General features: G+C 47.8%; 1 protein-coding gene across 1 annotated transcript in view; it reads left to right on the top strand.

Moving 5' to 3' along the window:
- The window catches only part of MYO5B (myosin VB), a 119,468-nt gene that overhangs the window by 21,279 nt on the left and 71,747 nt on the right, over window positions 1-26,442 (top strand). Inside the window, exons 6-13 of the mRNA XM_041461684.1 lie at window positions 3,480-3,636; window positions 5,566-5,709; window positions 7,158-7,239; window positions 11,212-11,319; window positions 13,341-13,450; window positions 14,980-15,245; window positions 20,018-20,099; window positions 22,051-22,191. Coding sequence (XP_041317618.1) covers window positions 3,480-3,636; window positions 5,566-5,709; window positions 7,158-7,239; window positions 11,212-11,319; window positions 13,341-13,450; window positions 14,980-15,245; window positions 20,018-20,099; window positions 22,051-22,191 — 1,090 coding nt within the window. The remainder of the gene's footprint in view (window positions 1-3,479; window positions 3,637-5,565; window positions 5,710-7,157; window positions 7,240-11,211; window positions 11,320-13,340; window positions 13,451-14,979; window positions 15,246-20,017; window positions 20,100-22,050; window positions 22,192-26,442) is intronic.

Genomic DNA, 26,442 nt, shown 5'->3' with positions numbered 1-26,442 from the left:
ACACATTACTGCAAATGCAGGAGGTTGAATGGCCTGCTAAGAGCAGCTTTCTTTTCATTTTATTTTATTGATATAATCCGTAAGATTTTTGTGCCATGGAGAGCTCACCTGGCCCACTTCATATTGCAGCACATCAGCTATTAGGGCAAATTCTTGGGAAACTCTGTGAAAATGGAACCTGGCTGCAGTAGCAGTAAATTGTGTTGGCCATAGTTTTGTCACTAGGCTTAGTGTCTTTTGGCAAATGTCTGTTTAAAAGGAGGCAAGCCAGAGGGAGGCATAAAGCACTCAGAATGACACTTAAAGGCATTTTTGTGATGAGATCTGAAGCACAGGGGAGCTGTTGGTCCTTAGCTGGGGTCTTGAGTGGGTTGGTCTCTGCCTTCCCAGCCTGGCCCACCCCAGTAGCTGGTAATAGAGATATTATGGGTGAGGTCAAAATTGGTGACAAGAACTCATAATTGTGAAGCTTAAAGAGAAAAAAATGGGCTACCAAATACTACCTTGCAGCAGTGCTGTCTGGATGCCAGATAATGCATCTTTTGAGATTTTGGCCTCATTTAGCTGAAGACTCACTCCCAGACTGGTGGAGCTTTTGTCTTATGGCTTGAAGAGAAAAGTGGCAGGGAAATGTTATCTGAAATGTGCCACTTGGGCCATGCCTGTCATGCAGAGCAGAGTGGGAAAAAATAATTTCAAAGTAACTTTGAGGCAAGCGTAGCTGTAAGCCATGACAGCTTTGCATTTGTAGAGCTCCTTTTGCAGGGATTTGGTTGTCACCTCTCCCTTCTGCTTCTCCCTCACCTCTGAGCATGAACAGTCGGTTCACCCACCCTTGCAGCCCATGCCAAAGCCTCTGTCTGCCCCTTTCTTGGCAGGTGACAGGAATTTTGTCTGTTGGGTCCTGCTGATGGCCAGTGTGGGATTTCACTGATGGAGATCAGCAGTCCACGAGTCACAGAAACCATGGATCCACTAAGGCTGGAAAAGGCCTCTGAGATCAGGTCCAGTTGTCAGCCAGCACCACCAGCATGTTCACCTTAACCATGTCCTCAAGTGCCACATCCACACTTGGTTTGAACACTTCCAGGCAGGGGGATTCCATCACTTCCCAGCAGCCTGTGCTGGGGCTTAGCAGGCCCTTCCATGAAGAAATTTTCCCAGATATCCAATCTCAGCCTTCCCTGTCACAGCTTGAGGCCGTTTCCTCTCCTCCTTTCACTTGTTCCCTGGAAGGAGAGACTGACTTCCCTGAAGATGATCAAAGCATCCATCAGAGCTCAGTCAGAGGTAAACCAGGACAGCCACCAGCTGTCCCAGGAGCTGCTGCTGTGGGTTCACCCAGCTCCCTTCTGGGGCTGTGCTGAGTTTCCCTTCCCCTCTGTGGAGCTGGCGCTGCTTTTCCTCTGCTGGCTGCCCACGCCTGCTGGCCGCTGCTGCCAGGAGAGGTTTGCTGCACACCTGTGGGAGTCCAAAGGTGTGAGACTGGCACGTTGGCAGCCCCGTGCCTGGATCCTGCCAGCTGGCTGTGGGAGAGCCTCGGGGGCTTTGCCAAGGCCTGCTGAGGTCACCACGCCGTGACTTAGCAAGAGCAGGCTGTCCCCACCCGGGGTGAGTCACTGGGAGCGTGGCTCGGGGATGCTGGCTCCTGGCTCACAGGAGGGTGTGCCCTGCTCACAGCCCGTGTTCCTGCACTGCTGCCTGGCTCCTGGGCTCCTCTTGCCTTCCCACTGGTACCCAGGAGAACCAGCTGGCTAGGGGATGGATTAAGATACTCTTTGAGAATTGGTGTATGAAAAATGGAGAGAGCTGGGAATTATCTTGTCAGTCTGCTGCTGCTGAAAGCGTCTCAAAGTCATGGCTACACCAAAATGTTATATGTGACTTGGCTGAGGCTTTTTCTCAAACCAATTACCTTGAGCCTAGAAGGAATTAAGATGTTTGTGCCTGACAGTGGAGGGAAGTAATGGTGTGGTGTGTCTTTGTTGGAAGTACAAAAGTGGGGTATGGCAATCATTTAGCATCTGTCCTCATCTGGTATAAACTTGAACTGAGTATCTTAAATTGGAATGTGTTTTGATGGTGTTTCCGAATGTCAAGAGACCTGCAAGATATAAATTTATTGTTGTACTTGTGTATGGGATTTCCTGTGCCTGCTTTCAGCTGTGATTCATGGAAGCCATGGCAGAGTCTGGGAAGCTTAAGTTGATCTTACTTAAAAACACACTCAATTATGTCCTTACAGCTTACCCAAGAGCTCAGGCATTTTGGGAGCTTATAGCAAATCCTGCAGTGAAAACTCTGCCCTTCCCAAAGTCTGCAGCTGAATTGCAGAGTTGCTGGGTTTGCTGTGTGCTGATGATGCCCCGGGGAGCAAATCCCACTGCAGCAGAGGCGCTTGGCCCTGGAGCCAGAAAACCTTTCCTTGGAGGGATGTGGGTCTGAAAACGAGCTCCTCTCACTGCCTTGGCCCTTTCTTTGCCTTGCAGCTCAAGCATGTTAAACAGATTAATTATTGGGACGTATCTGGTGGGTGCCATGCTGGGAAGGACTGGCTATTTCGTGGTGACTTCTGCAACGGCTTTTGTATGAACGATTAATTTTGCAAGTGGAAAAAGGCATTTGGAAGAGTCTGTGCTCTGTGCAAGGCTCAAGAGCTGCATGAGATGGTTCACTCCCAGCTTCTCTGTGCAAAGTCTGGGTCCCTGGAGGTATCTGGTGAAGTACCTCTGCACTTCAGCCACCTCACAGTGTCACAGGATTTAGGGATGAGTCATTGGTGTGAGTCTGATGTCAGACACGCTTTGTATTGTGGTTGTCAAAGTTTTAACCAGATGCTGGGAGTTGTGTGAAAATACTGATACTCATATAATTGTACAGGGAATCAGGTGACTTCTTCTGTGTCCCAGTTTTAGGATGCTTGGTTTTGCAACTTCAGTGTTTTTAATACGTTTTTGAGTGTAGAGGAATCTTTCTGAGTAACTGTGTTTTAAAAGCAATTTTCACAAGTTGACTGTGTTTTAATGAGCAAAGTCTCAAAAGCTTGAGTGAAGGAGCTGGGAGGGAAAATTAAATATACAGTATTAGGAGCTGATACTCAGCCAGTGCCTGTTAATAGTTCTCCAGACAGGTGTCCAGCCGCAGAGGTTGGGTGTTGTGTAAGAAATGGGCTTCCCAGAGTCTCAGGGTGAAGGAGGCAGCAGTGCTTCATGCAGGGGCTCAGTTCCCACTGTCTCTGCAGGCCTCTGGGGATCTTCTGGAGATGTCCAGTGTCCTTCATGTGTTCTCTGGGAAGTGTCACAGCTGTGTATTACTCACTGTTACTTTCCTAGTCCAGAAGAAATCCAGCGTCTGTTGCACAGGTGGCCACAGGGCGAGGGACCAGCGACACAGGGAGAGGGTGCAAGCAGCTGACAAGGAAATGGATTAACTCAGAGAAGCTTGTCTTTTATTGACTCTGCTGCTCTGGCTCCCCCCAGGGATGAAAAGAACCAGTCCATCATCGTGAGCGGGGAGTCGGGGGCGGGCAAGACGGTCTCTGCCAAGTACGCCATGCGCTTCTTCGCCACCGTCGGGGGCTCTGCCAGCGAGACCAACATCGAGGCCAAAGTCCTGGCCTCCAGCCCCATCATGGAGGTAAAAGCTGCTCCCTTTCCTTGGTCCTGATCACTCTGTCTTGCCCTAAGTCACAAGGACAGTGAGATTCCCCGGGGGTTTGAGAGACAGGTCTGACTGACGGCACAACAGCGCCCTGGAGCTGGACTGACATGCAGAGATGCACCAACAGCCTCCACCTAGACCACCCCAATTGCACCTGCATTTGATGGCCTTAAAGCTGAGCCTGAGTATCTCCAGCACATCTCCAGGAGCTGGGCTTTGATGGGGCTCCAGAGTGGAGAGCCCAAGCAGTGCAGCTGGCACTCTTAGTCTTTTATCATCTTCTTCCTCCTTTGTCACTGCATGGTGCCCCCTAATATCCTTCTTTTGTTGTACAAACATGGAATAGAGAAGGAGGGATTAATCTGAGATATTTAAATTAATTTTTATTTTTGTTAGTTTTCTGTTGCTATCACTTACCGGCCTCTTCCCCAGGCAACAGCAATGGAACAAAAGGACATGGTCTTAAGCTGTGCCGTGGGAGGTTTAGGCTGGACATTAGCAGGAATTTCTTCATGGAAAGGGTAGTCAGGCATTGGAAGGGGCTGCCCAGGGAGGTGTTGGATCGCCCATCCCTGGAAGTGTCCAAGGAAAGCCTGGACATGGCACTGAGTGCTCTGGGCTGGTGACAAGGTGGGCATCAAGCACAAGTTGGACTCGATGGGCTGGGAGGGCTTCTCCAACCCAATTGATCTGTGATAGGGAAAGAATCTCATTACAGGAAAATCCCTACTCTGAAGGAAAAGAATTCTTCTTATAAATACAAAAGAAAGGGAAAAAGCAGTTTTGTTTTCCTTTCATTGAAGCCAGATGCTGAAAATAAATGTCTGAGTGCCTAAATCCCATTTTCCAAACAGATTTTGGAGCCATGAAGTACCTTCAGTTGATTTGGGCTTTTTCAAAGTCCACGAAGCTTTTCAGACTCGTGTGACTTTCTTTTCAAGGCAGGAGCCAGCAGTGCAGCTTTAGTGGAGTGTGGTGTTGTCCTGTGCTTCTCCTTAGGCTTGGCTCAGCCTTTAGGGAGGCTTCCCATCACGGTGCCTTGTACCAGATTATCTGACAGACAGAGAGGGGGTGGCTGATCGGGGTGAGACACAGCCTGACCTGTGGTCTAACACCCTGCTGCCCCATGGGGGTGAGCTGCAGTGTCCAGGCCAGTGGTGCTGCAGGTGAGCAGTAAGAAAAGCCAGCAGGTGTGTGGCTGACAGGAAAATCTGGCTGGTTTTCTGCAGGCTTACTCCTGGTAAACCTGCCTAAAGTTTATTCCTTTCCTCACCCATCTCCCCTGCCTCTGTGAAATGTAGCTGCAATACCAGGGGGGCACTTAAAACCATCCAAGAAAAAAATTCATAGTGAGCACTATTCTTCTATATGACCCCAGAGTTTTATTGCTCTAATTTTCCTGCCTGTGTTCAGTTCTGGCTGTAATTTCTAAGCGCTGAGGCCAGGCAACCTGCCTGTCTTTATTGGAAATTGATGAGAACATTGCCTATGCAGAAAAAAAAAAACATAAAAGAAAACTGCCTGGTTTGCAGAAAGACCCTGAGGTAAATGGGTTTGTGGGGGAAGGAGACCCATCCAGGGAAGCTGCTGGTGTTGGCTCTGAACAAAGGTGGGGGCATCCTATAGGGTGGGACACAAATGTTGAGGCTTTTGGGACGTGGATGGTTTAATTACTGTACAAATATTTGTTGCTGTTTGTATGCGTTTTTCTTCCATTTTTCTTCTCTTTTCAGTGAAGAGTCCTCCCCAAAGTCAAATTGCTTCTCTGCCTTCTGCATCTGGGAAGGGGTTTTCCTCAAAACCTCCTGTGGCTTGTTTGTATAACATTGTTTGCAAAGCGAAGTGTTTAAAAGAATTCAAAAATTCAATTAAAATTTAATGTTTAATTTTGTTTGTTTTATGCAGGCCATTGGAAATGCTAAAACAACAAGGAATGACAACAGCAGCCGCTTTGGGAAATACATTCAAATAGGCTTTGATAAAAGACACCATATCATTGGTGCCAACATGAGGACGTATCTGCTGGAAAAATCTCGGGTTGTATTTCAGGTGAGGAGTTGTGGAGCTTTGTCCTTTTTTCTTTTGGGTGCTGTATTCCAGGAATTCAATACTCTGGGTCTTTTCTATGGATTGAAAAAAAAAAAAAAAAATCTTTTTACCAGTAGAGCTACAGAATCATTCGGGTTGGAAGTGACCTCAAAGACCATCGAATCCAACTTCCAGCACTGCCATACCCATCACAGAATCATCATCATGGAATGGTTTGGGTTGGGAGGGATTTTAAAGATCATCTCATTCCACCCCTGTCATGGGCAGGGACACCTTCCACTGTCCCAGGCTGCTCCAAGCCCCATCCAGCCTGGCCTTGGACACTGCCAGGGATCCAGGGGCAGCCACAGCTGCTCTGGGCACCCTGGGCCAGGGCCTGCCCACCCTCACAGCCAGGAATTCCTTCCCAATATCCAACCTAAACCTGCTCTCTGTCCATGGGAAGCCATCTCTCCTTGTCCTGTCCCCCATGCTCCTGTTCAAAGTCCCTCTTCATCATCCTTGTGATCACATCCCCAAGTGCCACCTCCACACGGCTTTTAAACCCCTCCAGGGTGGGGACTCCACCACTGCCCTGGGCAGCTGTGCCAGGGCTGGGACAGCCATTTCCATGGAGAAATTGTTCCTCATAGCCAACCTAAACCTCCCCTGCACAACTTGAGGCTGTTTCCCCTTCTCCTGTCGCTTTCTTGGTGGACACAGCTTCCAGATGTGTCTTTTGGACTTCTTTTGGACTCAGTCTTGGAGTTCTTTATGATTCCAGCCTGATGGCCCTTGTTCTGGGCTAAGGTGTACCTGGGAGACTTGTTAGATAAGGAGCCAGGGAGAACAAATGGCAGGCAGCAGTCTTCAGTTTTGAAGATGAAGAAGGGCAGGAGAGGGGCTGAGAAGGCTGATGTCTGCCCCAGCACATCCCGTGGGGTTCTTGTGCAGGCTCAGGAGCGGCTTTCTTAGTTTCTGCTTGGGGTGTAGATCAGAAGCTACTGCAAAAATTTTGCCCTTACACAAAAAAAAGAATGCCCCAACTACAAAAATCTTAAAAACCTGACAAATTTGAGAAGCCATGAAGAGTAAACCACCTTCTTTTATATTACTGTGGGTTTGCAACTCCGTGCTTGCTGCTTCATTCAGCCTGGTCACTCCAGAGAGGGATAAGATGTGGAAGGTAATACAGAATTATTTGCTTTCTTTGCCAGGTGGGCAGGGTGTGTTGGTCAGGTTTGTCACCTCCTCTCTCCCAGGTGGCAAGGAAGAGTCCCTGTGTAGGTGTCACTGACAGGTCTCAGTGGTGGGAAGAGGGGATGGGACCGGGGTGTCCCTGGGCTCAGGGGGCAGCAGTGTGAGGGTGGGAGCACTGCTGTGACTGCTCTGTGCCTCTGCTAGGATGTGAGGGTGGGAGCACTGCTGTTACTGCTCTGTGCCTCTGGTAACTCAGCATTTCCCCACAGGCAGAGGACGAGCGCAACTACCACATCTTCTACCAGCTCTGTGCCTCCTCAAGCCTCCCAGAATTCAAAGACCTTGGACTCAGTAAGTGCTGGCACATCCCTGTGCCCTGCTGGCTGCTGCCTGGGTCTGAGGGCAGCAGGAGAAAGTGGTGGGGTCAGAAATGTGGGTCCCTGGGGAAGCCTGTGTGCCCTGGGAGGGGGGCAGGGGGGTGAAACTGAAGGGCTCTGCTGTGAGGTGGAGCACAGGTTTGCTCACCCCATCACCAGGGATGGGGCAACTTGGTGAGGGTGGGCAGGCCCTGGCAAAGGGTGCCCAGAGAAGCTGTGGCTGCCCCTGGATCTCTGGGAATGTCTGGGGCTGGGTTGGATGGGGCTTGGAGGAGCCTGGGACAGTGGGAGGTGTCCCTTTAAGGTCCCTTCCAACCCAAACCATTCTGTGATTCCGTGATTTTGTAAAAATTGGCAGTGAAACGGCTGTAGTTTCAGCTGCAGTGAAACCACATTGCTGTGGTGTATGCCAGCTGATGCAGGAAGATCGTGTGTTCATATTGTACCAACCTTGCATAAGGTGTGTGTTTTAAATCAAACGTGAGTGTGGACTGATCTGGCCAGTGTCTTGGCAGGAGTGGTTGTGTCCTTTGAATTCATTATGTTTCTTTCTTTTTAATGGCTAACTCCTGGAGTGGGTTGGGTTTTTCCCCCCAGGATTTGCAGCAAAATCTCTGTAGAACACCTGATTCAGAGGGTTTGCAGTCGCAGCGGGAGGTGCAGGGACGAATTTTAATTATTTTTTTACCTTGAATATTTGCTATTGCTTAGAGAGAACAGCAAGGTTTAAACCAGGCTTTTTACCTGTTTTGAATAAGGAGCAAGGCAGGTTCTGATCCCATCATAGGTCTTGCAGGAGTTGCCATGTGGAATGGTAAATGGAGAGAGGGGATTTCAGTTTCTGGGTAATTCTGAGCTTGTCTTAATGACCTTTTGGGTCACTGTAGGCACATTGCCCACAAAGAGCACACCACGTGGACTATTTTCAAGAGTTTATGCCATACTTATGTCCTTAATTTTTAAAAACATACCCTGGGTAACGATGATGTTTGCTGGCATCTTAAAATTCAGACACAACCTATTTCATCTTCGTGTGGGAGATGAGTTGATGTGCGAGAGCTCCAGCTGTGAAACCACTGCTCTCTTCTTGGGAACATGTGGATCAGGGGAAATACCAGTCTTACTCATCACAGCTCTCTAAAAGCATCATCTGTGTTTGTGGTGAGTGGCAGGAGTGCAGGCTGAGAGGCCTTTGCTGTCCTGGTGCATCACCCAGGACACGTTTGTGCAGTTGTGACTGTGGCTCTCAGCTTCAGCATCTCAGGGATGAATGTGTAATGGCAACAGCTGGCAGTGCAGGAGGAGTGGGTGCCAGGGCCATTAGCTGCAAGGAAGCCTCCTTGGGTCATTTCCAATTAAAATTTGGTGCCAGTGCCTGTCAGTCTCCAGCTGCTCTCTGTGGCACTTTGCATTTGCTGTGTCACAGCATGCTCAGGTGTCCACCAGGTGTTGGAGAAGAGTCAGCTCTTTCCAAAGGTGAAGGGGTGTGCACTTGGCATTTCCTGCCCTCTCACCTTGCAATAGCTGGGAAAAACCTCCCCAAAGTGTTTTGGGGGCTGTCAGATGTGGGGCTGCTGACGGGGACAGGGGTGTGGGTCCGTGAGCTGCTCCTGTCGGTGTGACACAGGCTCTGCCCTTGCCTGGGGAACTGCTGGTGCTGGGCAGGGGGTGCAGAGGTGCACAATTTCCTTGTTTGTCTTTCTTTTGAGTGATGTTTTTCATTTCCAGCTTTGCCTCGGATTTACTGGCCTGCTTGAAGATGACTAGTCAGAACTTAGATTTATTTCCTTGTGTGAGCTGTACTTACCTGTCAATCTTGTCTTCCCAAGGCTTATACAAAACAAGAGGTGTCTTGATGTGAAAATCCACTTTTTATTTATTACTCATGGAGGAGGATGTATATTTTTCCATCTAAAAACCAGGAGCTATTGCTTCTCCTTTGGGTTTTACAAATACAGAGAATTGTTATTACTTCCTTTTATGTTGCAAGATGCTGGAAAACAAAAAGAGTCTCTAAACATACATAAGCCCAGCAAAGCAAACCAGTGCTGGCTTCAGTCAGAGTGATCCTAACGGGTTTAATTTTAAACTAGAAAGTAAATATTTGACTTTAAACGGTGATGTGCAATGCAAGTGCCTTTTGAAGTGTGGTGTCTAGCTTAATGATGCCTGGGCAGTGGTGCAAGGCAGAAATGTGTTTTATTTGTTTGCAGTGAATCAGAGGGTTTGTGTGGTTAAAATAATTACGGAGATCTTGAAATACAGAGATTTGAGTCAGTTATACCAGGGATGACTTGAGGCAGGAGCAGATCCCGGTGTGAATGTTGAAAATGGAAAGCTGACATCCTGGTCCCATCAGCCACCACCAGCCCTGGCTGCTTCTTGCAGGGCGATGTGCAGCAGCACCAGGCTGTGGGTGTGATGTGCTCCACCACGGGCTGGGTGAGTTCCCGTTGTGCTGGGGGACCAGGAGGGACATTGTCTGCCTGACCCCAATCAGCATTGTCTGCCCCTCGCTCCTGATGCTCCAGCAATGAGTGGAATTACCGAAGTCTACGGGTCGCAGGGCTTTGTGTGCCAAAAGCAATTAAATGTTTTTCTTTACAGCCTGAAAGTGCAGTTAATGCAGAAGCCTGTGGGAGGCCTGGGAAGGGAGAGGGAGCTTCTGGTGGCAATTTGAGTCAAGAAAAGTGCAGATTGCAGTGATTTTAAAGGTTACCACTAGGCTAGTTTGGAACGCAGTAGGCTTCCTTCTCTCTATTCACCATGTTTGGGAAATGTGTTTGTGTGTGTTAATGAGTGGGTTTTGGCTAATGACTCCTACTCAGCTCAAAACAGGCTGAGGCTGGTGCTGAGAACTGATTCTGGGTGGGGTGGGGTGGGGAGGCTGTCGTGGGGCTGGGCTCCCCAGCCCTCGCAGGGAAAAGCTCGGGCTCTGCCAGGGCTCAGCCAGCAGCCGTGGGCACACATCTCTCTGCTCTGGGCCTCCTGGGGGGCCTTGTTTAAAGGAGGGGGATTACATGTGCAGCTTTCTTAAGTGGACACAAATCCTGCAATCTCTTCTGGTTGTATTTGCATTGGAAATGCCTCTCAGCCTCCACAGGGTTTATTGGTGTCATCCTGGAGTAACTTTGCTAAAGCACAGATGTTCAGGTGGTGCAATGCAGGCACCATTCTCCATTCCCTTTGCTCCCAAGGATTAAGGCTTTGTGTAGAAAAGGTGTTAAAATACCTGAACCAGTCACAGATGTGTAAAACAGGATGAGGATTTACTGAAAGGAGCCCCTCAGTGTCTGAAGTGGTCTTCCCCATGTGATGGAGCTGTTACTAGAATCCCAAATACACCACAGACTGCACTTGCTGTGCGTGGAGAAGAGATTTCACCACTGCAAGAAGCAGCTACAGCCACTTGCCAAAGTTCTGCTTCATCCACCCCCGAGCAAACTGTGGTTCAAGAGACACAGGTGTTCTTCAGGGATGGGCACAGGGAGAATCCCAGTGCCCATTCGGGGCAGTGCTGCAGTGGGGTGTGGATACCAGTCTGGTCAGAGAGAGGGAAACCTAGACAAGCTTTCCCATGGGCTGGTCTGGGGAGAAAGCTAGATAAGATTTCCCGTGAATTGGTCTGGGAAGTTTTAGGGAGGCGGAGAGAAAGAATTGTAAACTATCTGCAGGTGGTGTTTTGAGCAATTTGTTTTTCTCATAAGGCATTTACCAAGGGGTGTCTTCTTAATCAGCCAATCATGTGAAATGTGTTGATTAAATGACTAATTAGTTCCCCCTGTATTGGAACAGTGCATCAAAGAAGGGGTTCCAATAAACTCGGGGGTTCTATCCTCTTCACTTCTGACCTGGAGTTTGTGTCACTTATTATCTGTTCCTGACTCAATGGTGACAGTGGGGAGGACTGCTTGCTGACCTGTTTCTCCTCTTTCTTCTCTCCTAGCGTGTGCTGAAGACTTTTTCTACACTTCTCAGGGAGGTGACACGTCCATCGATGGCGTGGACGATGCTGATGACTTTGAGAAGACCAGACATGCCTTCACCCTGCTTGGTAAGGAGTTGAGACTTGAGACCTGCTTGAGACCTGCCCAGCAGAAGTCTGGCAATGGTTTTCAGAGTTTTGCCTGAATTATGACGTTCCTGTTGACCTAGTTGGCTTTACTTTGCTCTTTAGTAGTAGCTGCAGAAGTGTTTCTAGCAGCTGTCTGTGGAGCAGCAGTGAAATGGAGAGGGATGCAGAATTTAAGAGAAACCATTCTGAAGTCAAAGAAGGGCTGCAGTATTGATTTGCTATTTTTTATCCTGTTTACGAGCAGGAAAAGAGCTATTACTGTGCAGTTCAGTCTGTGTTGTGGTTGAGGGTGATGTCACTTGTTGGATCACAGCGCTGTGCTGGCTAGCTGATTCCTGGAAATAATGAGCTGAGTACATCCCTGCTGTGCAGAGTCCACATCCACATGGCAGCTGCAGGAGCTGTGGCTGTGTCCAGCCTCTGTGCTGGCAGCAGGGGAGCAGAGCTGTGCCCTGCTTGCAGCAGGGCACTTTGAAAGGAAAACCTATCTGCCAGGGAAAACTCGCCCAGATTTGTATTTATCTGAAACCATGTTTGCAAATCCTGGTGAGTCTTGGTACCTCTTGGTTCCTTTTCACTGGTTGTAATTTGTAATAATTATTATTACACATGATATTTATAATTGCCTGTGAAATCCCCTGACCAGCTGTGCCTACAGTGAGTGTGGGGACTCACTGCAAGCTGTAGAACTGCACTTGTTTCCCCAAAATTTGTCCTCTTTGTGTTTTAGATGGGCCTCATCTCTTTCTCTTTAGGGTCTTGTCTTTACCCTCCTCTTGTTCAGCTTGTGTGGGTTCTGTTAACTACTCAAATAATATGATTCCTGTTTGCTCCAAACTTTCCCACAGGACTGCAATCCCCAGAGAATGCTCTCCCCATCCCCCTGCATGTGTAATCTCTCCTTGGTCCCCTTCTCTGGCTCCCCAAGCAGCTCCCCTCTCTCCTTGCTGGTCCCTGGGAAGCCCTGTGACAGCATCTTCTTCTGGGGCCAGTCTGATGATGATTTTCTGTTCTTCACATGCTCCTCTGTCTCTGCTTTTTCTCATTTTCCTTCAGTGTTTCCCAGCTCTGCTTCCATTCATGGCCTGGTGAAATTGCTACTGCAGTTTCCAGTCTTGCCTTTTTACGTGTCTGCAAATCCCCAATCCCAGCCAAGCTTAACTCCAACTAAGAGTTCCAAGTGAGAGCAGAGCATTGCTCCTTTCAGTAGCCTTGAAACATTTCTCACTGTGCTGATAACAGAAAAGTCCCGAGAGAGAGAAAGGGAGGCTCTGGATAATTCAGAAACCAGCAGGTGATGTCTCAGACCTTGGGTGGATAATTAGGACACCGGCCCTGAGCATAAAAGGGACACAGAAACCCAGCTGCGATGTTTAAAAAATGCAAGATACAGCAAGAAGGCCAAGTGTGGGCTGCTGCTGAGCAAAGCTTCTGCTGGGAATGCCTGTAAAGAAAAATAGATAAAGCAATATATAAATAAAATACACAAAGCAATAACATCTTACACCCCCAATAAAGACCCACAAGTGTTTCTTGTGGAGACACTGGGGGTGGTAAGGCAGAGCTCCCCATCACCTCCCTGGTGACTTGCTGCATCCAGCTGTGCCACCAGTGTGGAGGCGTTGTGCAGGGCTTCAATTTCCTTCTTTTTGTGGGATGTTGGCAATAAGTGTAATTTGTAATCTGTAATTTGTAGTTTGTGTGCTTTGGTTGCCAGCAGACTGTGATGACAGACGAGCAATTCCTTGTTCTGTGAAAGCTGCAGAGCCCCTGTAACTCTGCTCCTGTTTGATCACTGTGGAGCAGCATCCTTGGGTTTGTGTATATTAAACCCATCCATGTTAAAATTGAGAGTTTAAGGTATATTTGCTGGAAGAAGCCTCATGATTCTGAAAACCAATTGCCTCGAGAGGAAATAAAGCACTGCAAGCACCTTCAAATAAACTTAAAATTGTGTTTCGTTTTCCTTTGTGACAATCAGCCATCAATTGTTCCCGCAGGAGTGAAGGAGTCTCATCAGATGACCATTTTTAGGATAATTGCTGCCATTCTGCACCTGGGGAACTTGAAAATCCAAGGGGAACGAGACGGGGAGGTCTGCAGTGTGTCGGTAGGTCACCCTCAGGAGATGGGAGCTTGGTGTGCTCAGGAGTCAGGCTGGGCTCTTGTCCTTGGCTAGAAAGCCCTTTTCCTCCTGGTTTTCTTTCCTTTTTTGTTTTTTTTTTTTTTTGAAAACACATCAAAAGTTCCTAGTTGCTTTGTTTGTCCTGGGAAATAACGCATTTTTCCTCCTCTCTAGCCAGCCTGCAAGCAAGGTTGTTCAAAAATTGCTTACATTCCTGACATCCCAGCCCACCTTAGCTCTTCTTGCTTCCTTAGAATGCCCAGTGCAGGGTCTTGGGGACTTGTGACACTGATTGGTGACACCAGCACTGATGGTGATGCTTTACAACCACTTTCCTCCAGGCAAAGCCACAGAGCTGCTGCTTGGCATGGTTAATTAGCAAAAATAAGTAACACTAAAGATGCCTTAGAGGCGGTTCTGTGTTTGTTCAGAGGTGGGGGAAAGCAAAGCAATTATATGGAAAATACTGTCCTGTAAATTACCATTGTATCCCAGGCTGGGTCGTTTGTTCCTAATTAAAGTATTAAAAGGGTTTTGCACACACTTCAGTGTTACCCTAGAGATAATGTGGTGTTCAATGTGAGATGCTAGATGTAATTTATTTGATATTTGGCTTTCACATGGATATGTGAAGGCTGCCTGCTTCAACGATGTGGAGCTCTGTTAATGAAGTTCATGTTGTTTAATTACCTTCAAATATAATTGCAAGGTATTAAATCAATTCTGGTACAACCTTGACTCTGGTCAAAAAGGTATCGTAGCAATAAAACATCCTAGAATTCTTGTAAAATGACCTTTTTTCTGCATCCCCAACCCCATCCAGCATTTCCAAGTACACTTACCTAACTGGAAACAATTTACTTCCTATAGATGTGTATTATTACACAGGGGAGGGGGAAATTGTTTTATCATTTTCCAAAAGGCAGTGCCTGCTATCTAACCATAATAGAGACTCAGAACTTCTTTGTCTTAATTTCAGAGGGGGGAAAATACATTGCACTAAAGAAAATGAAGTTCACGTTTCATTTTATTAATTGTGAAGCCTAAGCCCTTCTGGTAATGCATGATTTATAGCTTTGTTATTCAGGAGGGAGCTATTTTGTAAAAGGCATGATGTCCTGGCTTACTCTAAGCTTTAGTCTCAGGCATAACCAGGGCTGCTCTGTGGCAGGGTGTAGCTTCAACTCGAGAGGGAGTGAGGCGGAGAATTCTTTTTCCTGTGGGAATGTTCTTGTTGTGAAAGCCGAGAGCTCAAGGATAGCCAGAGCACGGCCAAGCCTTGGTTCCACCATCCAGAGCTCCGTGTGAGCTGTCCCGCCCTGTCCAGGAGGACTCCCACAGCTGGATGGATGGGTGTCACCGCATTCCCACTCCTGTCCCCCACAGAGACACAGCTTTCCCGAGACAGTTGCAACAAGCCACCATTCCTTGCGCAGATCTGTGAACTTGGGTGTTAAAATACCACTTTGGGGTGTCACCAGCCTGCTGACTTTACTTCTGGTCCCCCCACCCAGAGTGAGGACGAGCACCTGAGCAACTTCTGCAGCCTGCTGGGCGTGGAGCACAGCCAGATGCAGCACTGGCTCTGCCACCGCAAGCTCGTCACCACGGCCGAGACCTACGTGAAGAGCATGTCCCTGCACCAGGTGGTGAACGCCAGGAACGCCCTGGCCAAGCACATCTACGCCCAGCTCTTCACCTGGATCGTGCAGCACGTCAACAAGGCCCTGCACACCACGGTGAAGCAGCACTCCTTCATCGGCGTGCTCGACATCTACGGGTAGGCCCTTCCTCAGCTCTCCGGGCTGCTCAGTGATCCCTTTGTAGCTTGTCTTTGACTCCTTGCAAAGCACACGCTGCTTTGTCTGGTGGCAGGTGATGGGAATGATGGAAAGGAGCACATAAAAGTAGTGTGCAGTTTGCAGTTTTGATCCTCCTTCAGAGTGTGCCGCCTTCAGCACAAAATGGTGCACACACAGCCGTGCGAGCGCTGCGTTCTGGATTTACCTCCCATGCCTTTCCCATCTGGAGTTCCTGTCTCCTGTGCTGTTTAAAACAGCTTTAAAGATGAGCTGGGGTAAAGGTGCTGGCTGTGGAGAGCAAGGACTGTCTCATGTTGCTGTGGGGTTTGAGGACACTCCTTCACTTCATCTGTGAAGCCGCTGCTGCAGGGCCCTGGTGCAGTGAGAGCTTTCAGAGGAGCTTGGGAACCTCTGGTGGGGGTGTCAGGTGCAAAAAGCTCTTGCAAGGCTTGCAGCCTGTGCCCTCAGGGGCAATGAGCTGCTTTAAAGTTGTTCTGGGTACCCGTTACTGCCCGGTTTGTCATCCTGAGTGGTGGTAGAAGAGGGATGTGAGAGTTGTCTGAGCTTATTTTAGCTGAAGTAGTGCAAAGAAGCAGAAGATGGAAGAGAAGGGAAGGGATTCTGTCAGTTGTGGGGTGGAAAAGGAAAGAGGACTTGTGGGTTTGGGTTTTACCCTCCGTTTTTTCAAAACCCTTTTTTTGGTGTGTGTGTGTGCTGGGCAGCAAGGGCAAGAGAGGGTGGCCCAGACAGCAGGTCCATGCAAGGCCAGGTTAGGTGGCACTTGGAGCAGCCTGGGACAGTGGAAGGTGTCCCTGCATGTGAGGACTGGATGACCCTAAAAGGTCCCTGGCAGCCCAAAACCCTTCCATGTTTCTGTGGTTCTCAGTGGGACAGCAGTGGTCTCCGTTCTCCCATACTAATTCAGGTGCTGAATTGCTCCTGTTTGGGAGGGGAAGGTGGAGTGCAAAAGTTGCAGCTGCTCCAGAAGCCAGTCCCTAACCCAGCTGTGCTTGCTCAGTCCCCAGTCCCGTGTCCTCTGGAAGCCTGTCAGCTCTAGGAGAACCTCAAGTTCAGACTGAAATCCTGCCAAAGCAGTTCTGGATCAGAACAAAAATGCAGTGTGATTTTAGGGCTATGACACCTACACAATTGCTGGAACTGGGTCTTGTGTATAAACCCTCCCACGAAGTTTCTACAGCTACTGGTGTTTGGGATGATAGTTTTGACATCTGGACAACCACAGCAGCAGAAAGGATACCAGAAAGTGCTGGAGCAGCAGTGCAGCCCCACTGGTTGCTGGTCTCCATCCATAACTGCTGTCATGTGGCAAGGTTTGCAGGAACACTGCTATCAAGGGTGATAACCACACAGTTCTGTTTGGTTTGGGATTTCAGTGGGATGGCTCGAGGTCATGGGGTTGCTCTCTCTGGTTTTAAGTTTCTGGGCTCACTTGGGAAGATCTTAAATATGGCACAGTCTGGTTCAAAGGCTGTATGAGATAGAGAAGCTGTTTCCCATCTCTTCTCTGTGAGAAAGAGAAGCTGTTTTCCCCCACAGAAATTTCTGAAGGCTGGAGCATGATAAATAAAGCTTTGAGATGGAGCCCTGTGGGTGATGGTGAGTCCATAGAGAAAATTGGATGCCTGAGTTAGAGGATCAGGCTTTCAGAAATCTGAATGAAAGGAGGCTTGAGGATAAGGCTCATAAAAGATTAAGCTGGGCTTGAAAATCTGATAGTGTGGAAGCAAAACCTACTTCAGCTGCCGGTCCAGTGCAGGGGCCAGCAGGTGCTGCAGGACCTGCAGGTCCTACTAAAGAGGTAGATTTGCAGGGGAAGGTGTCCATGTTCGTGGCTGAAATGTCTGTGGGAGTCTGGTGTCCTAAAATGACCCTGAATCCCTTTTGTAAATGGGTGTTGCTGTCTAAATGCTGAGTAATTTACAGTGCAGGGAATGTGGGTGATGGTAGACTGACTGCTGAACTTTAGAGTGGTTTGGTTCTCCTAACTCGTGTTTTTTTGACTTTTTAATGCATTTTTCTAACGATCAGATTTTTTTCCCCCAAATGGATGTTGTTTTTTTCCTTTTCTTTGGGAGAGGGATTGAGCTGGAAAGGCAGGGAGCCTGCATCCAGCTTCACAGCACATCCTTGACATCCTCAGAGCTTCTGTCCCAGTGCTCTGGGTGGGATTTCTAGGGATGGGATCCAAACAGAGGGTGCAGAAGCTGTAGGGCTTTTCTTCCAACTTTCAAATGCTCGACTTTGCATCCTTAATTCTCTGATGACACTGAGGTGAGAGGGTGCAGCACTGAAAGCCTTTCTGTGTTTATTGAAATGGTGTTACTTGCTGTAGCACCAGTACTGAAGTCAGTCAGAAGAGTGGGTTCATGTGGCACTCCTGGACTTGGTGGGGATGGCTTGTTCCCCCTCTTGTTTGCCACGTGAAGTGTGAACACCCAGGCAACCAGCTGTGTGCTGGACTTATTCATGAACCTTAAATATTTCAATACAAACCACAAACCTTGGTGCTTCAGAGGACTTAGGAGAAGCTAGCAGAATGGGGAGCTGCAGAAAAACCAAAATGCAGCATTTGCCCCTTGAAAATCTACTTACAAGGTCTGTTCCCAGTCTGGATGTGCCTTCCAGGGAGCCACAGCGATGGGCTGGAGTGGTGAATATGCTTGTTTTTTCCACCAAATTACAGTGCACTAAAATGAATAGAGACCCAACAGGCACTGTTTTGCTTTCCCCATCAGGATGTTGCCCTCAGTGCAGTCACTCTGAGCAGGTAGGGCCTCCTGGCGTGCACACACGTAGGGCTGGCGACTAATCTGCTTTGTCAATTAGCAAATTGTGCTAGTAGATTCCCTTAATTAGCAACGTTGTGAGATCTCCCTCGGAGCTGGAGTTGTACAGCAGCTCTGCCCCCGGCTGGCACTCACTGGGAGGGTTCATAAATCACATCTGGTGTCTCAGAAGGGGAGAAGTTTCCACTCCGATTTCTTCTCCTCATGCACTCCTGCCCTCATTGCCTTTTCCCACCTAGCTCGCTGTGCCTCTCCATCTATGGTTTAATTAAATCCTTCCTTGCCCTGTTGCTGTGATCATGCCTGCAGCAGCTGGTATTTCCAGAGTCCTGGGATGCCACATTCCTTGAGTGGCAAGGGCTGGAGGCGCAGATTGACTCAGCCACGCCACCGAGCACAGAGGGGGCTCTCCAGGGACACATCCATCACTGAGGGCCAAGACATGTCCTTAATGTAATAATTTTGTTGTCCCAGGCACCAGATTCTGTTGCATGAAAAACTGTAAAGCCCAGTTTTTGGGCAGGGGATGGCACCAGCTGCACACACACAGAGATGGCACCGGTGGCAACAGCTATGGGGGCAGTGCTGGGCACGCAGAGGGAAAGCAGTCCCAGGTTTCCTCAAGGGCTGTGGGGGTGATAAAAGCACAAAACCAGCTCATTTCTCCCATTGCCCTTTTTCTTTTGCCATTTGGCATTGCATTTCCCTAGGGACTCTGGCATTTTGTGTGGTGATGGCATTGTCACCTGGAAGTACCTGGGGAACAACTGCATCACCTGGGTAACAGCAGGGTGGTCCTCAGGAAGTGGCAGAAGTACTGATTATTTTGAGGAAGGGAGGCTGGAAAGAAAGGGCTTCATTTATTCAGTGTTTAAAGACTGTTCTGCCAGCTCCTACGGTGCCTATTACCCCAACAATTATTTAGTCACATATTTATCATTACAGCAGCTTACTCATTGAACACAGGAAGCCTTCCCACTTCTCCCCTTGGTTTAATCCTTACAGTCATGTGTCAAAGACTTCTTTTTTTCCCTTCCCCCTTGCAACTGTGCCTTAAAAATAGAAATATAAGACACATAATTCCCAGAGGTAGCTCAAAATACCCTCTTTGGGTTTAAGAGCAGGCCTGGCTCCCTGTGCCTGTCCCTGGGTGTTGTGTGCTTCAGCCTCAGGGGCTCTGCTGGCTCCCTGCTCCTTACCTGTAGTCTGTCTCACTAAAACTGCATATTTTTTCCTTTCTAATTGTGACTAAGAAGCTATTTCTGGGCTTGTTTTGGAGCTAATCTGTGACAGGGTAGGATAATATGTTGGCGTGGGAGGCTGTGGAAGTCCTGGTGAAGAGGTGGATCACAGAGTCCAGCAACAAGGACCCTCTAAGGGTCCTCTAAGGAATGTGGAATTGGGGCTGAAATCACCATTTTTCCCCTTCTCCCTTCCAAAAGGTGCTTACTCATGTGTGTCTAATTTTTGTGCTAACAGGGATGCAGTACAGAAGCTATAATTACAAATTTAATACCTTCTTTTTCTGCTCTATTAAATTCCATTAAAAGTAGCATGCTGGGTCTTTTAAGACAGCAGCTACTGTTTCTTCATCACCTTTGCAGTGAATGTATTTGGAACTTAATATTTCATAATATTTTTCCCCAGGAGAAGCAGTTACATTTCTTGTGTCAGACAGAGCTGATGGGCAGGAAGCTGCAGTCGTGCCAAATATCTCATTCCTGTGTACCAGGAGGGACCTCTTGAATCCCTCGAGTTGTGCCAAGGAAAGAAAGATGTTTTGAGCAAAAAAGTGTAGATCTGGCGCAGGAGGAATGGAAGGGATAGTTGAGTGTTCCCCCTCACACGGATGGCATCGTTGCAGGAAAAATTAAAAAAAAAAAAAAAAAAGAAGATTTTGAGACAAAGCAACGCCTAATGCTGATTTATTCATTGCTTTGCAGGTTTGAAACTTTTGAAGTGAATAGCTTTGAACAGTTCTGTATCAACTATGCCAACGAGAAGCTCCAGCAGCAGTTCAACTCGGTAAGGTCAGCTTGGAAACTTTCCATAAAACCGAGCAGAAAATGTAACTAGGCAGGATTGTGGTGTGCCTGGCTTCTGCTTTACAGCATTTACCTGCAGCCTGGACAGATCATAAGGATCCTTGGGATGCCTCTCTCCCAGACATTTCACTGCAGTGGTTCTAGATATTCCTATCAAGTTGGAAAATGTTGCTTAGTTGATGTATAAACTTCATCCTGGAAATGGATTTGCATGTGGTTTATGCAAAGGCTCACATATTGCTCTGAATAAATATGTAATCTGCCTTCTTCCTGGTGCTGTTTCAATCATAAAAGAAAACATGGATGGCCTCATGCTGATTTCCAGCGTGAATTAAAATAAGTTATGGGTGTGGAAACCTTCCCATTAAGCATGGCTTAAACCTGTGAGATGAAAACTCTGTATTAAATAACAGAATTGGAAACACTCTCCACTTTTCACTTGGCCATGCCTCACAAAACCCAGAAGTTTTCCTGTTTTATTTGAAATAAGCATTTACCTTCACTGGTAATGGAACCAGTAAGAAGTTGTCTTCTGTGTCAGTTGTAAGTAAGGAAAAAAATACTGTTAATTTCAGGATACAGGGGAAAACTTGTTAAATTTGAGTATTTAAATACTGCAGATTAGTTTGGCCCTTTGAAGCCATATCTTATGCATGGACATGAACATTTGCAGTCTATCTAGTGCATCAGATAGATCACTGCTGCTAAAATGAAAAGTAAATTATGGATTGTATTTGCACTATTCATATCTTACTTGGTGTGTCTGACTATCACTTCTGAAGCTTATAAATTCAAGCTCCAAGATGACATGTTTGAAGAGATTTTAAAAAGCTATCTTTGAAGGGGGAAAAAAAGTGCATTTGAAAAATCATTTTTTAATATGCTTTAGAGTATCTCAGAAATAGCCAGAGACAATTTATCTGCTTGGGCAGAGGTCTGAGATACGTAAGCCATGCAAAGATTTTTTTATTATTCGTTCTTTTAAACAATAATTTTCAATAGAAATGTGCCTGAGTCAGTCAGATGCTGCTGCTGATGTCCCTTGTGGGATGATGGGTGCTCTTTGTGGAGCCCTGCTCGCAGATGGGGGCACGGGCTCCCAGCCCTGGCTGGGCTCCCAGCCTGTGAACCTGCTTCAGGTCACAGTCAGCAGAGCAATAAAGCAGAGGAGGGTTTTTGTCAGCCCAGGAGATTCATGTGTCACTGCCACACCAGTGTATGGCTCCCTCGTCGCAGTGACAGCTTCAGTCATCCTGCAGTGGAAGTCATTTCAAGCCTTGTTTTTCCCTGCGCCGTGGTTTCCCAGTGTGATGGTTTTGTTTTCCTGGCCAGGAAACTGTGTGAACGTGCAGGCTGTATGTGAGGGCACCTCGAGCCTCTGTGGCCTCTGGATGTGCCCATGGAATGCTGGACTCCAGTGTGGGAGTGTGCTTTTTGATGACAGAGTGACAAAACCATTTTTTGTCTTTCAAAAAAAGAAAGAAGCTTTGAAATTTTTCTCAACAATTAGGTGAAAAGCTACTTCATAGGACTTCAGGAACTCCACCAAAAACTTAAGGGCATTTAATTGGATAGAATCTAAAAAGTTTCACTTGAACAATTAGGTAGAAAAAGAAGAAAACAAAGGAGCTAGGGGCTTTTGTAAAGTGTTTTTACTAGGAGCAGACCTCTGCACTTGGCTCTGGTTTTTCTGTTTGTTATTTTACCTTTTATTAAACCTTTTTGTTTCTAACACTGCAGCAGAAGTCATCTTGCTCATTTTATGCTTTCAAGAACAGTTTAGCTATCTTTGGGTGTATTATATTTCTTTGAGAGCTTATTAGACCTGGCTCTGAAAAAGAAAATATAATACTCCAGCAGGGATAAGGGGAAGGGGCTGTGCTCTGCTGGCTGGGCTCACACTCTGTGGCTCTGCTTTCTCCCACTCCCAGCACGTGTTTAAGCTGGAACAAGAAGAGTACATGAAGGAGGGAATCCCTTGGACTCTCATAGACTTCTACGACAACCAGCCCTGCATAGACCTGATAGAGGCCAAGCTTGGGATCCTGGACCTGCTGGATGAAGAGTGCAAGGTAAAGAGGACCTCCCACCTTTTCACCTGTGCCTTTGTCTCTGTAAAAGATCCAAGAATGGGCTTTAATCTCTGGTGTCTTGCAGGTGGGTAAACATTTTCTTTCACGTGAGTTGCTGCTGTGCTCATGGCAAGAGTAGGCTTGAGCTGGGATTTGCTTTGGTGTGGGATGTTCCTGGGTAGGTGTTTGCTCCAAATCCAGGTACCTGCACTCAGTGTGCAGCCAGTGCTTGTGTCTGGCCTGGCTGCACTGAGGGACAGCCATTGACTGAGACCTGGTGTCTTGGGCATTGCCCAAAAGCAGCTGGAGCTCCTCTCAAGCCTTATTTTGTCTCAGGGGAAACCTGAGTCCTCTTGCAATAGCTCTTTAAGGTAAAACTCACTGCATTCAGTGTGCAGACTTCAGAGGGTTGTAATGTTGGAGAGCAGTTTGCTGTCTTTTGCCTTCTCTCTCATACTGGTCAAATCTTGTTTGAAATTTGAGAAGAGCCAGAGTGGCAAACCTTGATGGCAATCCAAGAGAAAGGTTGGGCTCCCTGTTCACACATTGCTCAGTCATGAATAATCAAATGTACACAGGAATAGGGAATGTCAGAGGGCAGGTTTCCTTGGGAGGCTGTGATACCTGTTTTGAGGCTCTTTGATGGTGGAGATGTCCTATTGGAAGGGGATGGGGACTGCCTTCCTGCTGGGTGTGGCTGCCTTGAGGAGCCTCAGCCTGGTCTTGCTGTGGGGTGACCCACGTTGTCCTCAGGAAGGGTTTCCATTGAGGCTTGGATGTGTTCTGTGCCAGGGAATATCATTCTGACTGTGGGAGGGCCCTGAGTGTTTCTGAACAAAGGCAGGGAAGAGTGAGACAAAGTGCTGGGAGAGCTGAGGTGGATAAAGGACCCAGCTCACCAGCATGGCCAAGGTGGTAAGGAGGACCCAAGGAATTCTTGTGGTGTCTGTGGGATCCATGAGCACAGGACAGATCTGAGCACAAGTGAACATGTTGTATCAGAGGGGAAGGGTTGGGATCCATTGCTCAGACTGGTTTCCCTGGATGAGGATGTAGCACCTGTGTTTGTCTGGAAGGGGGTGACCTGTGAAGTGTTTGCTGCCCTCCAGGTACCAGGGCTGCCTTCCCAGGCAGAGCAGGGCTGTCCCAGCCTGCACATCCCACGAGCTCAGCCCTGCTCTGGGCTACAGACACTGGCTTTGTCCTTGGGGTGAGCCAGAGGTCGGGCTTTGCCCTTTTCAAGTCTGCTCTCAGGAAATCTCCTTAAAAATGGGAAAAAATTAGATTTAATTTGATGTCCTTAAAAGTAGTATCTCATCCAGTGCTGGTTTGGAAGGAGGTCAGATTATTTGCTTGATATTCAGCATAATTTCATCTGCTCTCTGTGCTATTAGGCCAGTTAAATTCTGCAGGCTCAAACTGTCTCCTGGGTGCTATGAGGACCATAAAGGAAGTTTCCCTGGTGTTGGGAGTCACACCCTTGGCTCCTCTCTGGAGCACCTGGCACTGGTTGCTGCTGGTGGCACTGCTGGTGATGACACTGCAGCTCCCATGTACCAGCAGTAGATTTACCTGGTACTACTTTTTTAGCCCATACTTATTTTTTGACAAAAAGCCAACCAAACAAAAATACAAAAAAACAAAACAAAAACAAAACAAACCAAAACAAAACAAAACAAAAAAAAACAAAAAAAAAAACCAAAAAAACCCCCCCAAAAACAAATTAAAAAAACCACAACCCCCCCAAAAAACAAAACCAAACCAAAACAACAACAAAAAAAAACCCAAAAAGAAAACAAAAAAAAAACCCAAAACACCAACCCCAACTCCTCCACAAGAAGATCTATTCCCTCTCCCTTCTCATCAAATGCCAGTTGTCTGGGTGTTTACCTGTCAGTGGGGGATGCTGTCATTAGTCATAGGCCCTTATTACCGGCCCTGTAATCGCCTCTTTTATAACAACCTGCAAGTGTTCTCCAGATTTATGAAAATTTCAGCAAAACCTGTCAGCTGAAGGCAGCAGTTTATGGATGAAAGCCCTCACCCCCACGGCAGCGTTTCGGATCCTGGGGTGGGATCACAATAAGGTAATTACATGCCACCTTGTTGGAACCTACAGCAGTGGATGGAAACACTCTGGGGCGTGAAATGGCGCCAGGGGAATATTTGGTACATAATGGAGCATTAGTGCAATTGCAGAGGGTTTGTCACCAATGTTCTCACTTCACAGTATGGGGTTTTTTTTAATCCTTAATGTGTGGTTGGAGAGGAGGTGGCTGGGTATGTGCTGAAGCAGCTCAGGAAGTGTAGGTCATAGGAGAGTCTTGTTGCTGTTTAGGGAAAAATTGATGTAAGAATTGGCAGTGAAAGAGAGGGCCCTTGAACTGGGACTGGAGTGTTAAGGACTAAACCTGTCCTGTGAAAGCTAATGAGAAAAACCCTACTTCTTAAAACAGACCTTAGCATATAGAATCAGGGAATCACAGAATCACAGAATGGTTTGGTGTAGACCTTAAAGATCATCCTGCTCCACCCCATGCCCCATCCCTTCCACTGTCCCAGGCTGCTCCAAGCCCCATCCAGTCTGGCCTTGGGCATTGCCAGGGATCCAGGGACAGCCACAGATGCTCTGGGCACCCTGTGCCAGGGCCTGCCCACCCTCACAGGGGACAATTCCTTTCCAATACCCCATCTCACCCTGCCCTCTGGCAGTGGGAAGTCATTCCCTGTGTGCTGTCACTCCACGTCTTTGTGAAAAATCCCTCTCCAGGAGGGAGATGTTCATGTTTGAGTTTTTAAAAACAGCTTTGTAATATAGGAGTTGGAAGCTGTTTTGGAATTTTTGTGGTTAGAGATGGCTTCTGGAGCTCATTTGGTCCTTTGTCCTGTTACATCCTTGGTCTGCCCAGGAACCCTTATAATCTCTCTGGGCTGTGACCTGTATCCTCTGCTGGGGAAGTCCTGAAGTCCTGAAGTCCTTGAAGAGCCTTTTCCCCATTTTCTGCACTGGAGTTTCACCTGCCTGAGTCTGTAGCTTTTAGGACCTCTTGGTTTTGCTCTGATGCCAGAGGAGCAGCAAGAGTTCATGTCCCCTGTTCAGCAATCTTGGCCAAGGCCACCATGGTGGTGGTGGCATGCTGATGTGCTGTAGCACAAAGTGATGAGCCCAAAGAGGTGGGAAAGGGCAGAAGGGCATCCAGGAGAACCTCCCCTTGGTGAGCTGTGCAGGGTGGGTCAGTCACCTCAGTGGGGCCGGGGGAAATAATCTGGAAAAGGAGAAGAGCCTGTCAGGAGGAATGAAGGATGGGGGTTGTCTTCTCCAGATCCATTGTGGGAAGATTGATTGGATGTTTAGAATAGATTTAGGGTATGGTTGCACTTGTGGACGGAATTACTTTGATGAACGGGACAGCACACTATGGAAGACTTTGAATTCTGAGGAGACATGTGGAATGACTTGCACTCTCTGAAGAGGAGCAGCCAGTTAGGGTTGGTTTTTCAAGAGATTTAGGTTATCCTTAGAGGAAACAGAAAACCCTAAGAAATGCAGCTGAGCCTCTGTCAAAAGCTGTCCAGCCTTTCTGACTGAAGCTACATGCCATGTGGGCGTGCTGCCTGCCTTCCAGACACTTCCCAAGAGCCTTGGACAATGCTCTCTGGCACGGGGTGGCATTTTTGGGCTGTCCTGTGCAGGGTCAGGAGCTGGACAATGCTGGTCCTTGTGGGTCCCTTCCATCTCAGGATATTGAGTGGCTCTGTGGTTCTGTTTGGGAGTACAGTCAGAGGTTACTGTGGATGCCCAGGTTTCTCCTTCACGTGTCCTGCTACCTCACTGTTTACTTGCTTTTGCCTTGGCGTGGGAGTGAGAGTGAAAAAAATTAATGAAAAACCAAGTGCCTCTTTCCCTTAAGTACAACCAAAAGGGTTCAGTCAAGAGCAGGCTGATTGGGAAGGTTCACTTGTCAGTGTTGTCATCATTGTCCAAGATTTTTGAGGGATCTTTCTGCTAGTGGAGCAGCCTGACCCTGAGGCTGCCAAGGGGGATGTGTCTCACCAAAGCCCCCAACTCCCTCACGTTCTTGAGCTCCTCTGTGGCTCCATTCTGTGTTCCATGGCACGTCGCCACTGTGTTATGCTGCTAATGTGCCAAATGCATTTTCTAGTGCTGTTCAGAAGATGCTCTTTGACCCTTGTTGTGTCCTTCTGTCAAGTGCCAGGAACGCTGCTCTCCGCTTCTGGCCGACTGCTTTT

This window comes from Pyrgilauda ruficollis, unplaced genomic scaffold (genome assembly GCF_017590135.1).
Source record: "Pyrgilauda ruficollis isolate IOZ18807 unplaced genomic scaffold, ASM1759013v1 scaffold150, whole genome shotgun sequence".
In the NCBI taxonomy this organism is placed as follows: domain Eukaryota; kingdom Metazoa; phylum Chordata; class Aves; order Passeriformes; family Passeridae; genus Pyrgilauda; species Pyrgilauda ruficollis.
This window is presented reverse-complemented; position numbering and strand designations above follow the sequence as displayed.